This window comes from Protopterus annectens, chromosome 9.part0, assembly GCF_019279795.1.
Source record: "Protopterus annectens isolate FY-2018-M chromosome 9.part0, PAN1.0, whole genome shotgun sequence".
Classification (NCBI taxonomy): domain Eukaryota; kingdom Metazoa; phylum Chordata; order Ceratodontiformes; family Protopteridae; genus Protopterus; species Protopterus annectens.
Window position 1 is genome coordinate 740,592,432 of NC_056743.1, and position 20,384 is coordinate 740,612,815.

Below are 20,384 nucleotides of genomic sequence, written 5' to 3' on the forward strand. Positions count from 1 at the left end.
CAGGGATAAAAATAAAAAGGATATTTTAAGGTGACTTTTCTGTCACCACTGCACTTTAAGCTTGTCCTTAATCCATTAAGCTGTCTACTTACTCTGTCAATTCATCTGTCGACCCCCCCCCACCCACTAATTATATACCAACTCTGAGATCGCATTACAGTGGGGAAAAGGGCAAATTGCCTGATCCTTACCATAACACGATCTCAGTTAGAACAGTTTGATGGCCTGCATTGCTGAAGAGATGACATCTGATTGTATGAAACAGACCCGGTTACAACTTGGTTCCTAGAAAACAACCAAGTATAAACACTTGCCTTCTTTTTGTGGATGACTTAAAACTGTACAGTTCATCAGATGATAATCTGAAAGCACAACTGCAAATAGTTTTCAGATAAGAATGTAACTTGGTCTTGATAAATGTGTAAAATCAACATTTAAAGCAAGACAGCTGCAGCACTATGAAAACATCAGTCAGACAGGAATGTGATATAAAGGAATTGGAGCAGTTGGGAGTTTACATATATTTTGGAATTTATAAAGCATCGACAATAAAACACAAAGAAATGCAAACAAAACTCAATAAGGAATATTTTAAGACTTAAAATTAATACTGAAAACAACTCTGACAACTGGGAACAAAACCAGTGTATAAACCAGTTTGATCTTCTTGTTCTAACTTCCAGTTCTGGGGTGACTGATTGGCCCCAAACGGAAATGGATCAGTTGGACAGGAAAACAAAGAAAAACGTGTCTCACTGAAATATGTAAAAAATCAGTGTATACCAAGATTATATACTTCGCATTCTGAGGGATACATGGCTCTCCTCAAAACTGATTACATGTATAAATCTGCAACTGCGAGGCTGCATACATATCTGCTGATCTCACCAGATTCAAAGTGAAAAAGTTTTAAAACTGAGGAGAAGCCTAAGATGACTTCCCTGCTAAGTTTAGCAGAAGCATATCGGTGTCAAGTGGGAATGGAAATCAAACCAGAAGTAGACAAAAATCAGGCAGCAACTGAATACAACTAAAAAAAACTACAGAAAGAATATAGGGAGAAGAATCAGATGAGTTGGCAAGAAACGTGGAAAAGACCAATATTGCGGTAAGTACAGAAACCTCCTGGAACAACCTTATGTTGATCAGGATTTGATGCAAGAGTGGTAAAGGAGAGGTGAAAAAAGTTAATACTAGTGGCCTAAGATAGCAGACTATGTACACGCTGGTTTACAAAGTCCATTGAACATGTGGGATAGCTGGGTCTATATTAGATGATCGAACTTTCAAAAGTTAGACTGTCATAAGGTCCACACCATATGATCAAATTTTTGAAAGTTCGAATGTTTTAATGGAGACCTCCGTACAGTGCGGAATGGGAAGATTTCTCTTTTCTGCACTGTAGTGCAATCTCGGAGTTAACACTGCGGTGATGGTGCTGCGGTAGCATTGTCGCCTCACAGTTAGACATTGCCTGTTCGATTCTCAGTGTCTTCTGTGTGTCGACATGCGTGAATGGGCGTTCCTTCATTGAAGGCTGTGCGTTAGGCCCGGCAAGCCAGCACGTAAAAATCTACTGCCAATCATTAGCGGACCGGAGTTCCACTGTGGCTAACCGGGAAAAGCCGAAAGACACAATCACAGTGCAATCTCGGAGTTGGTATAAAGAGCGGGGAGGGGTAAAGGTGGGTTTGCCCCCTGCTTAAAACGTTCAAGAAGGTTATTTGTGTAGTTTATTTTGTTTTTATTAAATATTCAAACTTTTATAAGTTTGATCATATGGTGTCAACCAACCATATCACAACTGAACTTTTAAACTTTCGATTATTTAATACAGACTCGGGAGAAACAGACAAATGCAGGTTCTGTAGAACAGAACTGGAAACAGTCACACATCTTGACACTGGGTGCAACACACTAATAGCATGTTGTAAGACTGTTGCATTGAGGATTGTGCAAATATTACAATTTTGAAGTAGCCAAGAAGCATTGGAAATGTAATATAATGCCACTAAGCATTATGGAGAATGATGAAGTTTATATCACATGGGATCACCCATTAAACAGTGTAGGAATGGATACAAAGCAAAAAAAAACAAAAAAAAAAAACAGATACATTAGTCCATGAAAACAAGACAAAAGTACCATTGATCATTGAAATTGCTACACCCAGTGATTACACTTGTCTTACGTTCAGAGACACAAAGTCATAAAATACCAAGATGTGCAGAAAAAAAACAAGAGAAATGTGGAAGGAGGATACAAAGATGGTTCTAAAGGTAGAAGGAGCAATAAATCTCACAAAAAAGAATTTACACTCATATTTAGATATGCTACTCATACACGAATCTACATATGAATTTCAAAAGCAGTCAGTTCTGGGCACATTGCAGGTGTTGCAAAGAGCACTTCTGGCTAACATCAAAAATTTTAGAAATGGGGTCCATTCCCAATCATGGTATTAGAAACACAAAAGACTGAGAAATTAAACCAAGCAATTGGACAGGTGAAATTCTAGGTTACAACCAGGGTGTCCCCCCACAGGGATCTGTCCTAAGTCCAAAGTTGTTTAAATTGTATCTTTCAGACTTATCTTTTCAGAGATATTCTATCATATGTATTCAGATGACATGAAAATGGATAAAATTATTGCATTTGTTACAGGTAGGGCATTCTGCAAAAGACCGTGACCAAATTGAACATTTGGGCACAGGAAAACATACTAATAAAAATATCAAAAACTAAGCATGACAGATTTGGGAGTTAGTCTGAATGGTGAATATTTAATACAGCACAGAGTGAATGAAACTGGATTCATTAAGGGACCTAGGCGTAAGGTAGATTTCTGCTCCTATCAACCAGATGGTTAAAGACAGTTTTAAAGCTATAGGCTGTATAAGAATTATACAAGTCTAGGAAATCAGAAATTATGAAATTGTTTGCAAGTTCCATTAGACCCAAACTAGAGTATGGACTATGGAGACTTTAAGAAAGCTAACATGTATAAATAGGAAAGAGTACGGTGAAAATATACCAAAGACATCCATGGATGTCAAAGTTAAAATATTAAAATACCTGAACATATACAGTGTCTCGTATACATATTTAAAATAACAACTTATTCAGGTACCTAGGGCATTTAGAGACAACTACCTCTAGGAATGTCTGGTATTAAAGAGTAGTAGAAAATCAGGCAACCTCTCTAGTAGATTATGTAGGAGTGAGATGTACTAACTGTTCATCTGAGACAGTAGCTAATGCCTGGAACAGTCTGGCAAGTTATAAAGCAAACACTAGTTTAGATATTTTCAATAGCTTGGACACTTATGTGGATGACTGCCTTAGTACATTGACAGACTAGAAGGGCAATTTTGCCCATGCTTGAAATATCTGTATGTATGCAAGTCAGCATTTGACAAGGCTCCAACAGTGAATCTGCAGTGTTCTCTACAATCCTGAAGGACTAAAGCAGGCTGAGTACAGACTCCCATACAGGCATCAGTATGTTCAATGAGGGAGTAACAAGCTGCCATTCATCTAAGGTAGTGGAAACATCTTGACTTCATTCAGCCTCTAGGTCACTGCAACTATGGAGTCTGTGTTCACTGGGTCTTAATAGTAGACTGAATAAGTGAGCACAGAGCTGAAATGGACAGGCTCCTACTCAGGACCGCAGAAAACTCCTAAACTCAGTGGAAATGTTGACTTAAAGATGGGCATCTTGGAAGTGGAGGTCCAAGCAGAATATTCAGTCTGATAGACAGTAAAGGACAGACTGCACCATAATCATTTTAAAGTTTTCTTTTTAGATGCATCTGTTCAGTATCTTTGGTCCCTTCCATACACGACTATTCCACTGCTGCTGGTCATGATTAAATCTGAGCTGATCTGGGCTCCACTGTGTCCTGAAGAAGGTGCAGTGCAGAATCTTGACATCTCAGTTTTCTTCAGTATCATTCAAATATGGTGTCCAAAAACCAGAGATCCAAAATGGGCATCTGAAAAGGTCACCTTGGAGTTCCTGACAAAATCAGTCAACAGATGGGCATCCTGCTTGGGCCGAACTCACAGGTCAATCTCACTGTAAGACTGGATATGGAGGACACAGTTTCCAGCTGTTTTAACTACCTATCCAGCAAATAATCCAGTGACCGATTTATCTCGTCAGCTGGCTCCCTACTAGAAGGGTCTATATTTTATATTCGAAGTTTCAAAAAGTACAGTTTTGTACCTACCATAAATGTAGATGTTCGAGGATCCACATTGCTGCAGTCCTAACCATTGGGTAGTCCGCTGTCCAGTCGGCCCGAATACCAAAGTATATGGCTGACGTCGGTCAAGGCGCATTAGACTGATGTCAGGACGTCAGGGTACTAATGCGCATGACCGGCGTCATATCCTCAGTCTTTTCTTGCCCCAGATGTCAGAAGACCCTAAAAAAGACAAGGCCCAAACCAAAACACCTAAAGCCCTGCACCAAACATATATACAATATATACAATAATATATATTAACTCACACCACCACCCCTAAACAAAGAGGGGAAGGAGGGAGGGTAAATTGGACTGCAGCAATGTGGATCCTCGAACATCTACATTTATGGTAGGTACAAAACTGTACTATGTTCTTCATTCCACATTGCTGCAGTCCTAACCATTGGGTAGAATCCCAAAGCAGAGGTAAGGGAGGCTGGCAAATCATAAGGAAGCAGGAGCTGTCAACATGCCTTGCAAAATAGCTGTGGCAAAACCAGCCCTAGATTTAGAGTAGAGAGGAAGGTGGTAATGCTTAGAGATCTTCTTTTTCTTGAGCCAGAATCAGGCAGTCGTCCAAGTAAGGATAGATTTGGATTCCTTTTAGCCTGAAGTAAGCTATCACTGGAGCCAGAACCTTTGTGAATACTCTGGGCGCAGTAGATAAGCCAAAGGGCAATGCAGAGAACTGATAATGAGAATTTCCAGCTCGAAAACGCAGATACTTCCTGCATCTTAGTCTTATTGGCACATGAAGGTAAGCTTCCTTGAGATCTAAAGTTACCATCCAGTGATCTTTGCCCAGCAGAGGTAAAAGCTGTTGTAACGTCAACATTTTGAACTTGGGAATGTCCAGATAAGTGTTGAGGATAGATAAATCCAAAATTGGTCTCCACGTGTTCCCCTTCTTGGTACTAGGAACAGGCGAGAATACAATCCTAGGCCCCTTTCTGGTACAGGAACTGGCTGAATGGCCCCTATTTGGAGTAACAAAGAAATTTGCTTGTGAGCCTCTTTCCTTTGTGGAGGAGGAACGTCTGGCATGCCTTTGAAAGGGGCAAGGTATGGAAATAAAACCTGTAACCGTGGTGAATGATATCCAAAACCCATCTGTCTTGAGTAATTAAATCCCAATTTTCTTTGAAAAGAGACAGTCTTCCTCCCAAAGGAGCTGCCAGTCGAGAATGCTCTGGCAGCTGAAAAGGCAGGTCATTGGGTCTGTTTCTGAAAGGACTGACCCCTGCCCTCACCAGAAGTCTGAGCAGGAGAACTCCCTGTTCTGGGCCTAAAAGAACCTTGAGCTCTGCCCCTACCACGCCTAGACCTACCCCTAGACTGGGAATCATACGCAGGATATGTCCATCCCTTAGTAGGCCAATTTCTGCTAAACTTTGGAGGCTGCACCTGCAAAAATCTTTGACAGTCTGCATAGATTTAGCCTTGTCCTCCATTTTCTTTAAAACTGCTTCCACAGGCGAACCAAACAACACATCAGACTGGAAAGGAGCATCCAAAATCCTTGTTTTAACATGCTCAGCTAAATTCTGATCCCTCAACCAAGCGTGCCTGCGAAGAACAGAACCAGTGGCAGCCACCCTCGAGGAGGCCTGCACAGCATCAAAACCACATTGCAAAGAATGCTTACCCACTTGTTCAGACACATGAACTAAATCTAGCAACTCTTTACACTCAATACCTTCCGCCAGAGCATCCACCTTAGATTTCAATTGTGAAAGGAGATAATTCTGATATTTTAGCATGTGAAACTGACAATTCAACGCCTCATGGCTAAAGTGGAAGAAGTATACACTTTCTTACCCCATCTATCCAAAGCCCTTGCCTCTTTATCAGAAGGAACAGGATTTTAACAACAGAGGCCTTAACACCTTTAGGCCCCTGAGAAACAATTTCTGGGTCTGCCCTAGGACTCTTAAAAGATACTTATGAGCTTCAGGCACCCTATAGTACCTATCAGGTTTAACAGGGCAGGAGGCAAAGAATCAGGATTCAGGGAAGCCTCTGCAAAACATCTTCCACCACATTCAACACAGGAGGTATAGCTAAGGGCCTATGCTGGGGTAAAACAAGAATTCCCTAAGCCTCTTCCTGGAATCAGAGAAATCTTGGCCTTCCCATTCTGTAGAACAGAACTGGAAACAGTCACACATCGACACTGGGTGCAACACACTAATAGCATGTTGTAAGACTGTTGCATTGAGGATTGTGCAAATATTACAATTTTGAAGTAGCCAAGAAGCATTGGAAATGTAATATAATGCCACTAAGCATTATGGAGAATGATGAAGTTTATATCACATGGGATCACCCATTAAACAGTGTAGGAATGGATACAAAGCAAAAAAAAACAAAAAAAAAAACAGATACATTAGTCCATGAAAACAAGACAAAAGTACCATTGATCATTGAATTTGCTACACCCAGTGATTACACTTGTCTTACGTACAGAGACACAAAGTCATAAAATACCATGATGTGCAGAAAAAAAACAAGAGAAATGTGGAAGGAAGATACAAAGATGGTTCTAAAGGTAGAAGGAGCAATAAATCTCACAAAAAAGAATTTACACTCATATTTAGATATGCTACTCATACACGTATCTACATATGAATTTCAAAAGCAGTCAGTTCTGGGCACACTGCAGGTGTTGCAAAGAGCACTTCTGGCTAACATCAAAAATTTTAGAAATGGGGTCCATTCCCAATCATGGTATTAGAAACACAAAAGACTGAGAAATTAAACCAAGCAATTGGACAGGTGAAATTCTAGGTTACAACCAGGGTGTCCCCACAGGGCTCTGTCCTAAGTCCAAAGTTGTTTAAATTGTATCTTTCAGACTTATCTTTTCAGAGATATTCTATCATATGTATTCAGATGACATGAAAATGGATAAAATTATTGCATTTGTTACAGGTAGAGCATTCTGCAAAAGACCGTGACCAAATTGAACATTTGGGCACAGGAAAACATACTAATAAAAACATCAAAAACTAAGCATGACAGATTTGGGAGTTAGTCTGAATGGTGAATATTTAATACAGCACAGAGTGAATGAAACTGGATTCATTAAGGGACCTAGGCGTAAGGTAGATTTCTGCTCCTATCAACCAGTTGGTTAATGACAGTTTTAAAGCTATAGGCTGTATAAGAATTATACAAGTCTAGGAAATCAGAAATTATGAAATTGTTTGCAAGTTCCATTAGACACAAACTACAGTATGGAATATGGAGACTTTAAGAAAGCTAACATGTATAAATAGGAAAGAGTACGGTGAAAATATACCAAAGACATCCATGGATGTCAAAGTTAAAATATTAAAATACCTGAACATATACAGTGTCTCGTATACATATTTAAAATAACAACTTATTCAGGTACCTAGGGCATTTAGAGACAACTACCTCTAGGAATGTCTGGTATTAAAGAGTAGTAGAAAATCAGGCAACCTCTCTAGTAGATTATGTAGGAGTGAGATGTACTAACTGTTTATCTGAGACAGTAGCTAATGCCTGGAACAGTCTGGCAAGTTATAAAGCAAGCACTAGTTTAGATATTTTCAATAGCTTGGACACTTATGTGGATGACTGCCTTAGTACATTGACAGACTAGAAGGGCAATTTTGCCCATGCTTGAAATAGCTGTATGTATGCAAGTCAGCATTTGACAAGGCTCCAACAGTGAATCTGCAGTGTTCTCTACAATCCTGAAGGACTAAAGCAGGCTGAGTACAGACTCCCATACAGGCATCAGTATGTTCAATGAGGGAGTAACAAGCTGCCATTCATCTAAGGTAGGGGAAACATCTTGACTTCATTCAGCCTCTAGGTCACTGCAACTATGGAGTCTGTGTTCACTGGGTCTTAATAGTAGACTGAATAAGTGAGCACAGAGCTGGAATGGACAGGCTCCTACTCAGGACCGCAGAAAACTCCTAAACTCAGTGGAAATGTTGACTTAAAGATGGGCATCTTGGAAGTGGAGGTCCAAGCAGAATATTCAGTCTGATAGACAGTAAAGGACAGACTGCACCATAATCATTTAAAAGTTTTCTTTTTAGATACATCTGTTCAGTATCTTTGGTCCCTTCCATACACGACTATTCCACTGCTGCTGGTCATGATTAAATCTGAGCTGATCTGGGCTCCACTGTGTCCTGAAGAAGGTGCAGTGCAGAATCTTGACATCTCAGTTTTCTTCAGTATCATTCAAACATGGTGTCCAAAAACCAGAGATCCAAAATGGGCATCTGAAAAGGTCACCTTGGAGTTCCTGACAAAAACAGTCAACAACAGATGGGCATCCTGCTTGGGCCGAACTCACAGGTCAATCTCACTGTAAGACTGGATATGGAGGACACAGTTTCCAGCTGTTTTAACTACCTATCCAGCAAATAATCCAGTGACCGATTTATCTTGTCAGCTGGCTCCCTACTAGAAGGGTCTATATTTTATATTCGAAGTTTCAAAACTTCGAACCTCATATGTTCGACAACATATGAGCAAAGTCTGAAACATCGAAAATATAATTTAAAAAAAAAAAAAAAAAAAAAACTCATCTCAATGCTCTGAGCAGGCAGGCAAGCTCCCCTGCAACCCCCACACCCCCCTACTTAAATATTCCAACTCAGAGATCGCACTTCAGTGCAGAAAAGGGAAATTTTCCCATTCTGCACCATACGGAGCTTTTCACCTGCAAACTTTTTAAAGTTCGATCATATGGTGTCGACCATATGACATTCGAACTTTAAAATGTTTGAATAATTAATAAGGATCCTACTGGAACATACTCAGATATAAGCATTTCTCTGCCATCAGACAAAACTTGAGGATGAATACTTCTCCTTATCTTCATGGTCCTCAATTCCTTACTGGGGGTTGGACAACTGGGTTCTGTTAGGATGAATTCTTAAAGGCTGCAGCATCCAGTAAAGAATCATTTCTGGGAGTCTCTCTATTCAAGTACAGTCCTTGGGAAGCTAGAGGATCTTGTCTAGGTTTCTTAGTATGGGTGCCAAAATGTGAAGATATCAGTCTGCAGTTTTTATAACTGTCTTTGTTATTTTGTCTATTGACAGGCCAACCAGAAGCTGAGGGGAGGGGTGGTAGAAAGCCTTCCAAAATTTTCTGGGGATCATCCCTCTCATCTCCAAAGCATCTGGTTCTGGTGCGGGAGATTGGTATTCCCTTATCTTCCATAAAAGACAACCTATGTGCTGCTTGAAATTGAAGGCGAAATGTCAGAGGACGAGGAAGAAACCATCAACATAAACGGGCCTAGACATCATGGGGTGAGACCCTGCAAGACGCTTCCAGTCTATCATGCTGCCTAACAAGGTAAATGGCTACAAGCCCATTTGAAAATGCATCCAAATACTACGTCAAGGCTGTTCTAAGGGGTGCATTTACCTAGACAGACAAAAGCAAAACCATCCGACTTGATGGCAAAGACACTAGCAAAGACTCAGTGCTCATGGATGACACCAACATCCCCAACTGCTAAAGATGGAATTCCCAGAGGCAGATAGTGACACCAAAAAGCTTGACACTGAGGATGGCCCCATGGGGCTGACCAATATCAAAGCAAACCCATGAATACTGAGCCCACTGTCAACAGCCTCAACAAAAAAGAGCAAATCTAAAAGTTTGCACAGACACCAGCAATTTGTTTCCTGCTCAGCCCCATGGATTTAGCCTCTGGCTTTAATCACAAAACTACCAGCATCAAGGTCATCATCATAATTGTTTGAATTCAAAGGCTGTGGTCTGAAAGTTAAGACCACAGTCAACTTTTTCTGATCCACTAAAAAATCACCTTACTGGACTGAATTAAACTCCCTTAGAACAGTCAAAAAAGATCATGGGGTCCAGTGTGGAAACCAATAAGATCGTGCAGAAAATGAAAGTGATACCAGCCATCGGAAAACCTGTGGGGGTATAGGCAGGCTTGATAAAAATTTTACAATTGACTTTTGCAAGATGATTTCACCCGGCTCTGATCTTGCTAACAGTAGTCTCGGGCACATGATATGAGAGTACCATCAGAAACAGAAGGAACAAGCCCATCAAATTTAACAGCAGATTTACAGGAAATAGCTTTAATATACCGAGTGGAGCTACCAAACCTAAACAGTAGATAAGAAGTTGAGAGAACTAAAAGGAAGATAGACAGCAACAGAACCACGTGGACATTACAGATAAAATACCAGAAAGTTAATTTTATGAGAACCATCAGAAACAGAATGTTTTACTGAGCAATGTATGGCCCATCAAATTACTAAAGGGTTCGCATCTAGAAATAGTGAGGTTGCAGTGCCCCCTACTAGTCACTCATTAGACCCACCGTAGAGTACAATGCCCCATTTGGGACGTACCTCACAAGACACTTCCAACAGCTGGAAAGACCACAAAAGTAACTCACCAAGAGGATTACTGGCCTCAAACATATGTCCTATGCAGCCCGACTGAAAAAACTCCAGCTGTACTCAGTGGCATATCTCTTACTCAGAGGTGATCTCTGCCTGACTTACAAAGCCATGTCCGACTCAGAATTGATGGACATGCTCCACCTAAAGAAATTCAAGTCACTGCGAGCAACGCGCTCTAGTGAGCTAAACCTTGCCACAACAATAAACAGAACATGCTGGAGGGATAGATTCCTGTCACAAAGACTCCCCATGCTTTGGAACAAAATTCCAAATTACATTAGGCAGAGCCCCTCACTAACACTCTTCAAGAGAAACCTTGACAACTGAATGGGTAACAGAAAATACATCCCTGGGATCACTTCACTGGCTCTGCTTGACAGAGGATCAGTTAATCAATCAACAGAGGATCAGTTAATCAATCAATGGGGTGGAGTAAGCAGACACTCTGGCTAGGCTTATAAATGCCCTCGGGCAGATAGCCTAGTACCTACCTATGAAAATAAGGTTGTGACTACTTCTCAAATGTTATTAGAATGAACGAGGGAAGGTCTGCTGATGGCATACAGGCAAGAGAAGAATGCTTACCAGCCTTTGAATCTCAAATAATGAGCTTCTTAACAGCACTGATTCAACTATTAACAAGGCTGGACCTCCTCATACCAGATTTGAAGGTGTTTTCTTGGGGTAGGGCATTACTAAAGCTTAGTGGGCTTAGCAGCATGGGAAAATGTACAAGGAGATTTATTATCTATAGTGTCTAGTTTTACCAGTTCCCACAAATGGAGCTCGAAAAAAATCATTCTGAATGTTTTACTGAGAAACTTGTAAGTGAAGCAAAATTTGCTGAATAAATGAAGAACTTGCCTGTCAATCATGCTTACAATGACGCTGTTTAAGTCAAAGCAGTAAATAAAAAAACATATTGATCAGACACAAAAAGCAGGGAGGCAGTTTTCTGGGGAGGGGGTGCACACAAACTAAATTCCTCACTTAGATTTTAGCTGTCTCAATATTAGCAACAATATTAGAACAAGTAAAACATCATATTTCTTACCCTCAACAGGTAGTTAAGACGTGCCAAAGCTTCGAGGAAAACATCTGCTCCTTTGTTACTAAATTCATATCGTCCAGCAATAAAGAAAAACAGTGTTTTATCCAGATCAAAATCCAAATGCTGCAGAAAAAGAAAGCAAATTATTACGGAAAGTGATACCTCATGAAATAAAGCTGAATCTGTTAAAAACAAGTCAAGAAATAAAGCTGAATCCATTAAAAACAAATACTGCATCTCACTATGAGAAAATTCAGCAGTCACCAGTGTTAATATGCCAAAAATCTCCATCTGGTATGACTAGACAAAATGCATAGTAATGGGGCAGATCACCATATCATCAAAACTTCAAATGGATCTCTTGCTGCAGGCCATATTTAGAGATCCACAACTGCAAAACATTACAGCCTTCTGAGACCTTCACTATGGCATGTGTATACACCAAACACTACTGGGTTTAACTTGAGATGCTGGCCACTCACACAGTGTACAGGAATTCTCTTTCTTCCTCTTGCGTCAATACCCCTTACCAAGGAAACAAGGTGAAACCAAAGTTTTCTACCACTATGAAAAGAAAAGCTAAAGCACAAAACAATCTTTCAGAGGACAGACTTTCATTCAAGTTCTGCAGTTACTAAAGTCACAGAAAGATTATCAACTGCCATAAACTACACTAATAGACAAAATTCAAGCAATTCTGCAACCAAGAAGTACAGTCCATTACAAGAAGCCTTCACCATAAGATACATGAAGTACTACTAGACAACATCTGCCATGTGCATAAAAGAAATGTCCAGGCTGCAGTGTTTAATAAATGTTAATAGAATTTCAAATCTAAGCAGCTCAGACAAAAACTAGTAATTTTCACTAATAAAATATATGTCTGACAGCTCCAAAGACATCTAACTTTCTGTAACAAAAAAGCTGCAAGGGACAAACCACATGGTATAGTTTCCAAACGGAGTGTTCAGGACATTAAAGCCCTCCCTTTTTGCGGGGTAACAAAAAGGGAAGAAACTGCCATTTTTCATACAGTCTTATCAACATACACGCCGACTAAAGTGCATTTCAATTTCCAATGCAAAGAAAAACTTAATATGTGAACTTTATTTCTATTACTAATAAAACCAATACAGAGCCCATCAGAAGAAAAGCCTTCCTGTGTTCCCTACTATGCTCCATCTTACTGCCAGCATAGCATCCTCCCATTCCTTCCGCTGTGAAGACTAAGATGACATATGTATTCAATCCCTCCATCTTCTGTGATCTCTCTCCTGTCTCTGTTCAGCCTGGAACGGCCTGCCTTTCAGGAACATACCCAAATTTTCTGTTCCCTTTTCTACCAACTTCCTTGGACCTGAATTGCTGACCTTCATCGCTTTCATTTCCCTTTTACTTGTTTCCTTGTACTGTGCTTCAGCTTCACCTTCCCCTCCTGTACTGCTTCTCTGACTTACTCACTACCAGCCTCATCTTCCTATAAAACCATACTGCTCCCCCACTTTTTTATCCTTATTCAGATCTTGTTCTATGTCACAGACTACCCATTCCAAGAACCTCTCAGTTTGTTAACTCCCTCTAATTCTAAGATTTTCATATTAACAAAAATGGATGGGGATCTTAAAGTTGTGGCAGTAAAGCTTCAAATTTATGTTATTCGAGCTGTGGTAACCAGAGACCCTTACACTGAGTAACAGATGTTACTGGGAAACTAGAACTGTTATGCACAGTTGTTTGACAACTCAAATTAAAAAAAAAATTAAGTAAGGCTGGAAAAACTGGAGCGCCTGTCAACTGAAAAGCCTCCTAACAAAGAATAACAGATGCATCATGGAAAGCGCCAAAGGAGCCAGTGCCAGAAACAGTCATACAATATAATAGCTACTACAACCTATACTCTAAAAATTTTCAATTCTCCCTAGTGACTGCTCTTGCAGTACATCAATCCTGCCACTAGTTATAAAAGGATTTGTACGCTCGTGGAAGTTAGGTAGCGACTTCAGAAAAAGACATCCACTTTCAAACATGCACAAATGTTCCAAGAAACTACTACTTACATAAAATAGCATTTTACAGTGGTTCCACTATATCAGACATGGAAGAAAAGGTGGAAAGTACATGCATAAGTCAGCAATTTAAAGTAGAGTAGTTAAAACATACTTCAAATGGATTACATAACAAACAGTCAAAATGCCAAGTAGGATCAGACTTTACCTAAAAACAAATGGCCCAACAGAACTCTTACGCTCACTAACAAGGCAGAAGCCATTTGAATAAAATGGCTATGTGGTATATGGCTACCCATGAAAGTTAAGTACGGAATCAAATTTTAGAGAAAGAAAGCACCCTACATCTCTCGCAGTGATTTTCTACATTGAGTAAACAGTGTGTGTTGACTCATCTAGTAAAAAAAAAATGAAGTATGAAAGTTATAGGAGTGATTAAGATAACTGAAGACTGCCCTATTCCAAAGTTTAGTTTTAGTTAAAAATCAAAGAATCTGAAGCAGTGCTACCAGAACAGGATCAATCTGTCTTGCCTGCTTGGAAGGAAAAAGTGATGTAATTAACTTCAAATTAGTGTAAATGCAATTCTGAGAACATTTGTTCCAGCAGATAAATATGGCAGCAGTAAACAGCCAATACCTTTTAGCTAGCAGCCCAAAACATTCCTGTTCTGTCCAAGTGCAGACCACTACTATCATAAAAATTAAGGCATCATGGATATATAGGACCAAAATGTAAACAAAGTGCTCACAGTAGAGAGCACCACATGGAGGGGGGCACAATGAAATGCCTAGCTTTCTGTGAGGAGTAGTTTGCAATGAACTATGCTTTTTGAGATTACAATGCAACAAAAAAGACATGCAAACAATATCATGAAACGGTCATACCTAATCTGAAGACAGGGAGTTTTTGACAAAGCCTTGTGAAACAAGAAGGCCAAAACTGTTACTACACACATTAGGGACTAATCAAAACTTGCTAAAAAACTAGACAATGACTCAAGTGACAGCTACATCTACATAATGCCATCTTACTACACAATACAGTTCTCATCCACAGACATTATGTGACAGCTAAAAACAGTTCAGCTACAAAACAGGTACTTGATAACCCAATGTTGTCACACCCATATTCATATGACAGCTACAAACATCAACAGCTGCAAAATGTGGACTCACTTCTTACTATAGTTCTCATCCACAGTCCTCATGTGACAGCTACAAAATGTCTACAGCTGAGTAGTATGGACTCACTACCTGTTGAGATCTTCACCCAACCATCATGTGACAGATACAAACTACAGCCGCACAACGTGCAGTCATTACCAGACAATGTTCTTTCACATACACTTGATCATCATCCATTGCATGCTGAAAAGACTTTAGAAGACTGCACCAAGGGTGCTAAAAAATCCAAAGACAAGCAACATGAACAAGTGGAAGATGGAGACAGTTAGATCACTAAACCTTTAAAGTTATCCACAAAGAGGCCAGATTTAGACAAAAGTAGGGTGGCTTAGTAGGGTAGGGGGTCTTCTGTGCATAGTCTGCATGCCTTCCCTGAGTTGATGTGAGTTTTCTCCATCTGCTCTGGTTTCCCCACACATTCCAAATACATGCAATAAGATGGATCAGGACTGTAAACTGACTGTTGGTAGGTGTGTTTTCTGCGAGACACAGGGAAATAACTTTTGTCAACCTATTTTCAGTTCCGCCTTTGCCTTGTAAACTCTGCTGGTAGCTCTGGCTGTCTGTAGGGTCACTCTAGGCATCTAATGCAACTGATCAGAGTGAATGTAAGGGATCCTTAAGTAGCAGAGACAACTTGTAACAGGGAAGAAAACAGCAGACAACACCCATGCCTTTTGCTTTTCCACCCAAGTACTCAAACCACCATCCTCCTGCTGCCCTACATTTCACCTCTCAAAGAATGACTCTGACATGAAAGCCCTTATTCAACGTGTTAAGAAAAGCAAGTGTGCAACAACCTGCCCAGGATGCACATGGATTCTTACCTTTTATCTCTATTTCCAACAGCTACTCCCTGCATGCAAAGGACCTGATGAAGCCATTAAGAACATGAGACCTTGAGACTTCCAAGATGGCTGCAAACTGCTCAATAGCTTAATTTAAACTCTCCCAGTGTGAAAAAAGAAAGAGATACAGGGGCCATTAACTCTGCCAGATTTAGTAAACTTAGTTATTGGCTGTCAAGTATACTGCCTGGATGCCAGCAAACAAGAAACTTAGAAAGCGTGAGAGAATCAACTATAAGTGCGCAGAAAACACCAACTGGAAAGAATCATGCAGCTGTCCAGCAAAAAAGCAGCTTTGGTACAAGACATGTCTTCCAATACTTGAGTAAAAAGATCAGAACTGATTATTAAAATAAACAAATCATTTAAAAATATATCAACTCAAATAGCAAAAGGATAGAAAACTGGAAGAAGCTTTATACAGCTATTCAGGTAAAACTTCAAAAATCAGAGGCTGAAATAAAGAAAAAGGCTTGCTGATTACGAATGTGCTCAAGAATAGCTGTTTCAAAAACATGGTAGAGTTAGAGAATAAAGCACACATGGAATACCTGAGATTTTCTGCTGTACCACAGAAACTGGAAAAACAGACTATTCATTTTATGAAAGCATAGAGAAGCAACTAGACTGGTATTCCACAATAGGATTTGTACACAGCAGCAAAACCTCACAGAAGTGAAAACAGTAAGAGCAAAGCACTGAAGAACCAACAATAGGATTTGTTAATTGAAAGGTAATATGTGTATGCTCCAAACTTGGCCATGAAAAAGTAGCCAACACATATATTAGTAAATATGCAATCATACCAACAGAAAGAGCTGATCCTGACAAAACGGTGGCATATGGGCAAAGTATTAAAAATTACTGACAGTGTTTGTAGAAAATGATTCTTCACTGTACAACAGGCAAAAGAGAAGCAATTTTATTCCAGTAATCGGGGAAAGTTGAGAGGCAGGTGTCAGATTCAAGTATCTGCAAGATTCAAGCGATTGTATCCAGCTGTTTTCAGACTTTCTTTTCACCTGGAGGAACAAAGCCATTTTCTGATGTAGAACAGGCTTAAAGAAAACATAAAATTCTGTCCAACAAAAAGTAAGCCAACAAAGAAAAAGTGACTTTGCCAGTAAAACATTTTCCAATGGTTCAAAGGAAAATGCTTAAAAGATAGAAAAAAGCTCCGGACTTGACTAGAAGAATCAGGAGTTCCTTAAACTTGAACTGGAGTCAGGAGATGGAGATGAACAGGAAGACTACCAGCAACACGATATTATAATCACATTTTTGAAATATAGCTTTAAAAGAAAAACTAGAAAAGCGTATACCCCACTTCACGTCAATACTGTCTGGAAGGATACTAAGGGAGAAAGGAAAAAAGTAAAGAAAACAATTTTTGTTCTTAACAGTATTTGTGCAAACTTAAAAATACACCAAGACCACTTTAAATCCAAAGGAAAGAAGAAAATAAAATTTGTTTTAGCGTTAAACTTTAATATGATGCATCTGTCTCAAAAGACTTAAGAAAACATTTACACAGAACACTTCACAAATGTTTAAACAACCATCAACCACAATCCATAAAATCTAATTAACAATCTATTATCGTGCATCCTTAAAACAATGATACATAATAGAAAGCATTTTAAAATCTATATTAAACTCCATTTTACTTAATGAAAGTTAAATTAATACGATTTAATTTTCAACCTTTGCTTTTTAAAAAAAAATTTAATATTAATAGTTTAACCCTCGGAACTTATCTGCGCCAAGTCTTACTTGCCATTCCGTCTCAATAGTTCCTAATTTGTTTTTGTAACATCCACCTCTCATATCAATGTGGACTTATGTTAGTAGAAAAAACATTTTTTTAAAATAGTTTTCACAATTCAAAGTATGTTTAAATAAATTATTAAAATATCTAGTTTTAATAGAATAAAGCTGTGCTTTGATACATTTTTCCAAACTTCTAGTAGTCATTCCTATATAAAAAGCTGAACATCCCAAGCATTTACTATCAACTCCTCCTAAACTTCTACAAGTAAAATGTCCTTCTAAATGAATAATGTAATTGGTATGTTCAAAAGCTATGCAAGGACCAACCTGTATAAATCTACATACTTTGCACATGCCACAACCAAATATTCCTTTATGTTTGCTAGTATGTGGTGTTTCTGAATATGTTCTCTCTCTCTGTCACATTTTTAATCAAGTGTTTCTTTTATATGCACAGTTTGGTCTTGGTCCAATTACTTTAAACAAATCAGAAATCCCTTCCAGGATATTCCATTTTGTCTTGACTATCTCTAATACTATAACTATCAACTGACATATCTCACATAAGCATAGGACCTTGGTGTAGTAACAGTTTCTCTAGAATGAATTATTAGGGCACTTTTGCTATTTACAATGCTTTCCCCCTTTGTATGGTTACAAACATGTTTCTTTTATTACTCACCTCTTCAGCTACCTTACATAAAATTTTATAATCATATCCTCTCTGTATAAAAAAGGAAATTCTATTTAACACTTCTTCCTTATAATCCTCATCAGAAGTCATCATCCTGGACGCTCTGAACTGTCCTGTTGGAATATTTCTTTCCATAAATTCTGGATGACCACTTTTATGCTGTAGGTAGCTATTAGAAAAGGTACCTTTTCTATAGATCTTACTATCTTTTTCGTGTCTAAATTCCACTTTACTCGAACATCTAAAAAGTGTATTGCTGTTCCCAGGTCACTAATAGTAAACGGTAAAAAATCAGAAATCCCATTAAGCTCTTTAGCAATTTTTTATATTCACCAGTCATGTTAATCAAAAAAAGATTGTCCATGAACCTCATAAAATATTTTTTTTCCAGAATAGGTACTATTAATAAGTACATTTTCCCACTACTCTAAAACCAGGTTGGCAAAGGCCGGGGCTACTGCTGAACCCATTGCCACCCCTCCAACTTGCCTATAATATTTTTTATTAAATAGAAAAAATGGTTTTCCAGCATAATTTCTGTAAGTATGCAAAACAGATTAACCTGCTCAATACTAAAACAAGAGTCCTGGGTTAAAAAAAGTCTCAAGCATTCGAGCCCTTGAATATGGGGTACACAAGTAAAAACACACATCAATAGTCACCATAGTCACATTGCCATAACACTAAAGTATCATGAAACTGTCTTACTTTCGCTATAAAATGCCATGAATCTCTCAAATGTGAAGATAATTTTTGCACAACTGGATTTAACATCTTATCAAGAAACAAGGCAATTCCTTTACAAACATTTCCTGGGGCCAATACAATAGGCCAAAATAGTGGATTGGTGGCATGTTTGTGAATTTTGGGAATTCCAAACAGTACCCCTATTTTTGGATGCTCTGTTTTTAGGAATTTGTATAATTCATAATTTATCGGACTGTTCATTAACAGGTCATACAAAATATAATCAATATTTTTATAACTTTAATGTATAAAATGCAAATCAACTTCCTGGTATTTGTTAATTTTGCTCAACATTTCTATAACTGCCTGCTGATAAAGCAGTATTATCCATAATTACCAACCTCCCCTCCTTTATCAGTTTTCAGGAACCTTAAATAAGTATGATTCTTTAGTTCATGTGAAGCTTTTATTTCATCAGGTGATAGGTTGATGAAAAGCATTTCTAGTTTTATTTTCAAGTAATGCTCTAATCAGTTTTTCACAACATTGTTCAAATATCTTGTTTCATTTAGTACTGGATTAAAAATAGAATGCTTTCTCAAAGCTCGTTTTAAATCAATATTTTTCAATAAATAACAAACTTAGCTTGTGTGTAAAAAATGTAAGCTCTAAAATGGTTTTAGTAATATTGGCTCAATGACTAGGCACAGCTCAAGCCTAGTCTCAGCACTTTGTAATGTAAAGTATCAGGTTCAAAATGAGACAAATTAATAATTTTAAATCTTCACTCACTGGTAATAAACTTTCTAAAAAGTCTTGTATTCCACATCCTTTGCTCTTCCAATTCAAACGACTTCATCTCTGATCCTGATATCTGTTTTATCTGAATGACTGGGACAATAAAAAGGTAGTTCAACAACATCATCTGCAACTTTGGATGCTTTCATAGTTCTCTCTTTCATTTTGTTTCACAATGTCCACCGGATGTGCCTCCTCCCAATCTCCAGATGAATTAGTTTAGTAAGTTCGGACGTTAGATTTATGCACTGCAGTTCCTTGTTGGAATTTAAAGAAGCAGTCTGATTTAGTGGTTCCTTCTGTGAATTGTAGTTAAAATCATTGTTAGTGGGATAAGCAGTTTTATTAACATAAGCCATATTTATCCCTTTCTATTTTTTTATATTTTCTGAAAAAACTTTCCAACATTGGCCACTACTTCCTCATATTCCGAACATAATTTGGGGGAGTGCTGCAACATATCATTTAAAGCTGCATTGATCTTGTAGATCTTTTCTTTTAAACCAGTCAAGGTAACAGCATTATTTTTAACCATCTTCAACAATTCAAGACCTGTTTGATTAAAAAACTCTACAAGTTCACAATAGAATGGTTTATCCTCAGCAACTCTTGTTAGGGCATTTAAAGAATTCTCAGCCCTTTTGGAA

General features: G+C 38.5%; 1 protein-coding gene across 1 annotated transcript in view; it reads left to right on the plus strand.

Annotated features, from left to right (window-relative positions):
- Positions 1–15,209, plus strand: part of LOC122810583 (glycogen [starch] synthase, muscle-like) — a 166,921-nt gene extending 151,712 nt beyond the window's left edge. Inside the window, exon 5 of the mRNA XM_044082160.1 lies at positions 14,853–15,209. Coding sequence (XP_043938095.1) covers positions 14,853–15,209 — 357 coding nt within the window. The remainder of the gene's footprint in view (positions 1–14,852) is intronic.
- The last annotated feature ends 5,175 nt before the right edge of the window (positions 15,210–20,384 follow it).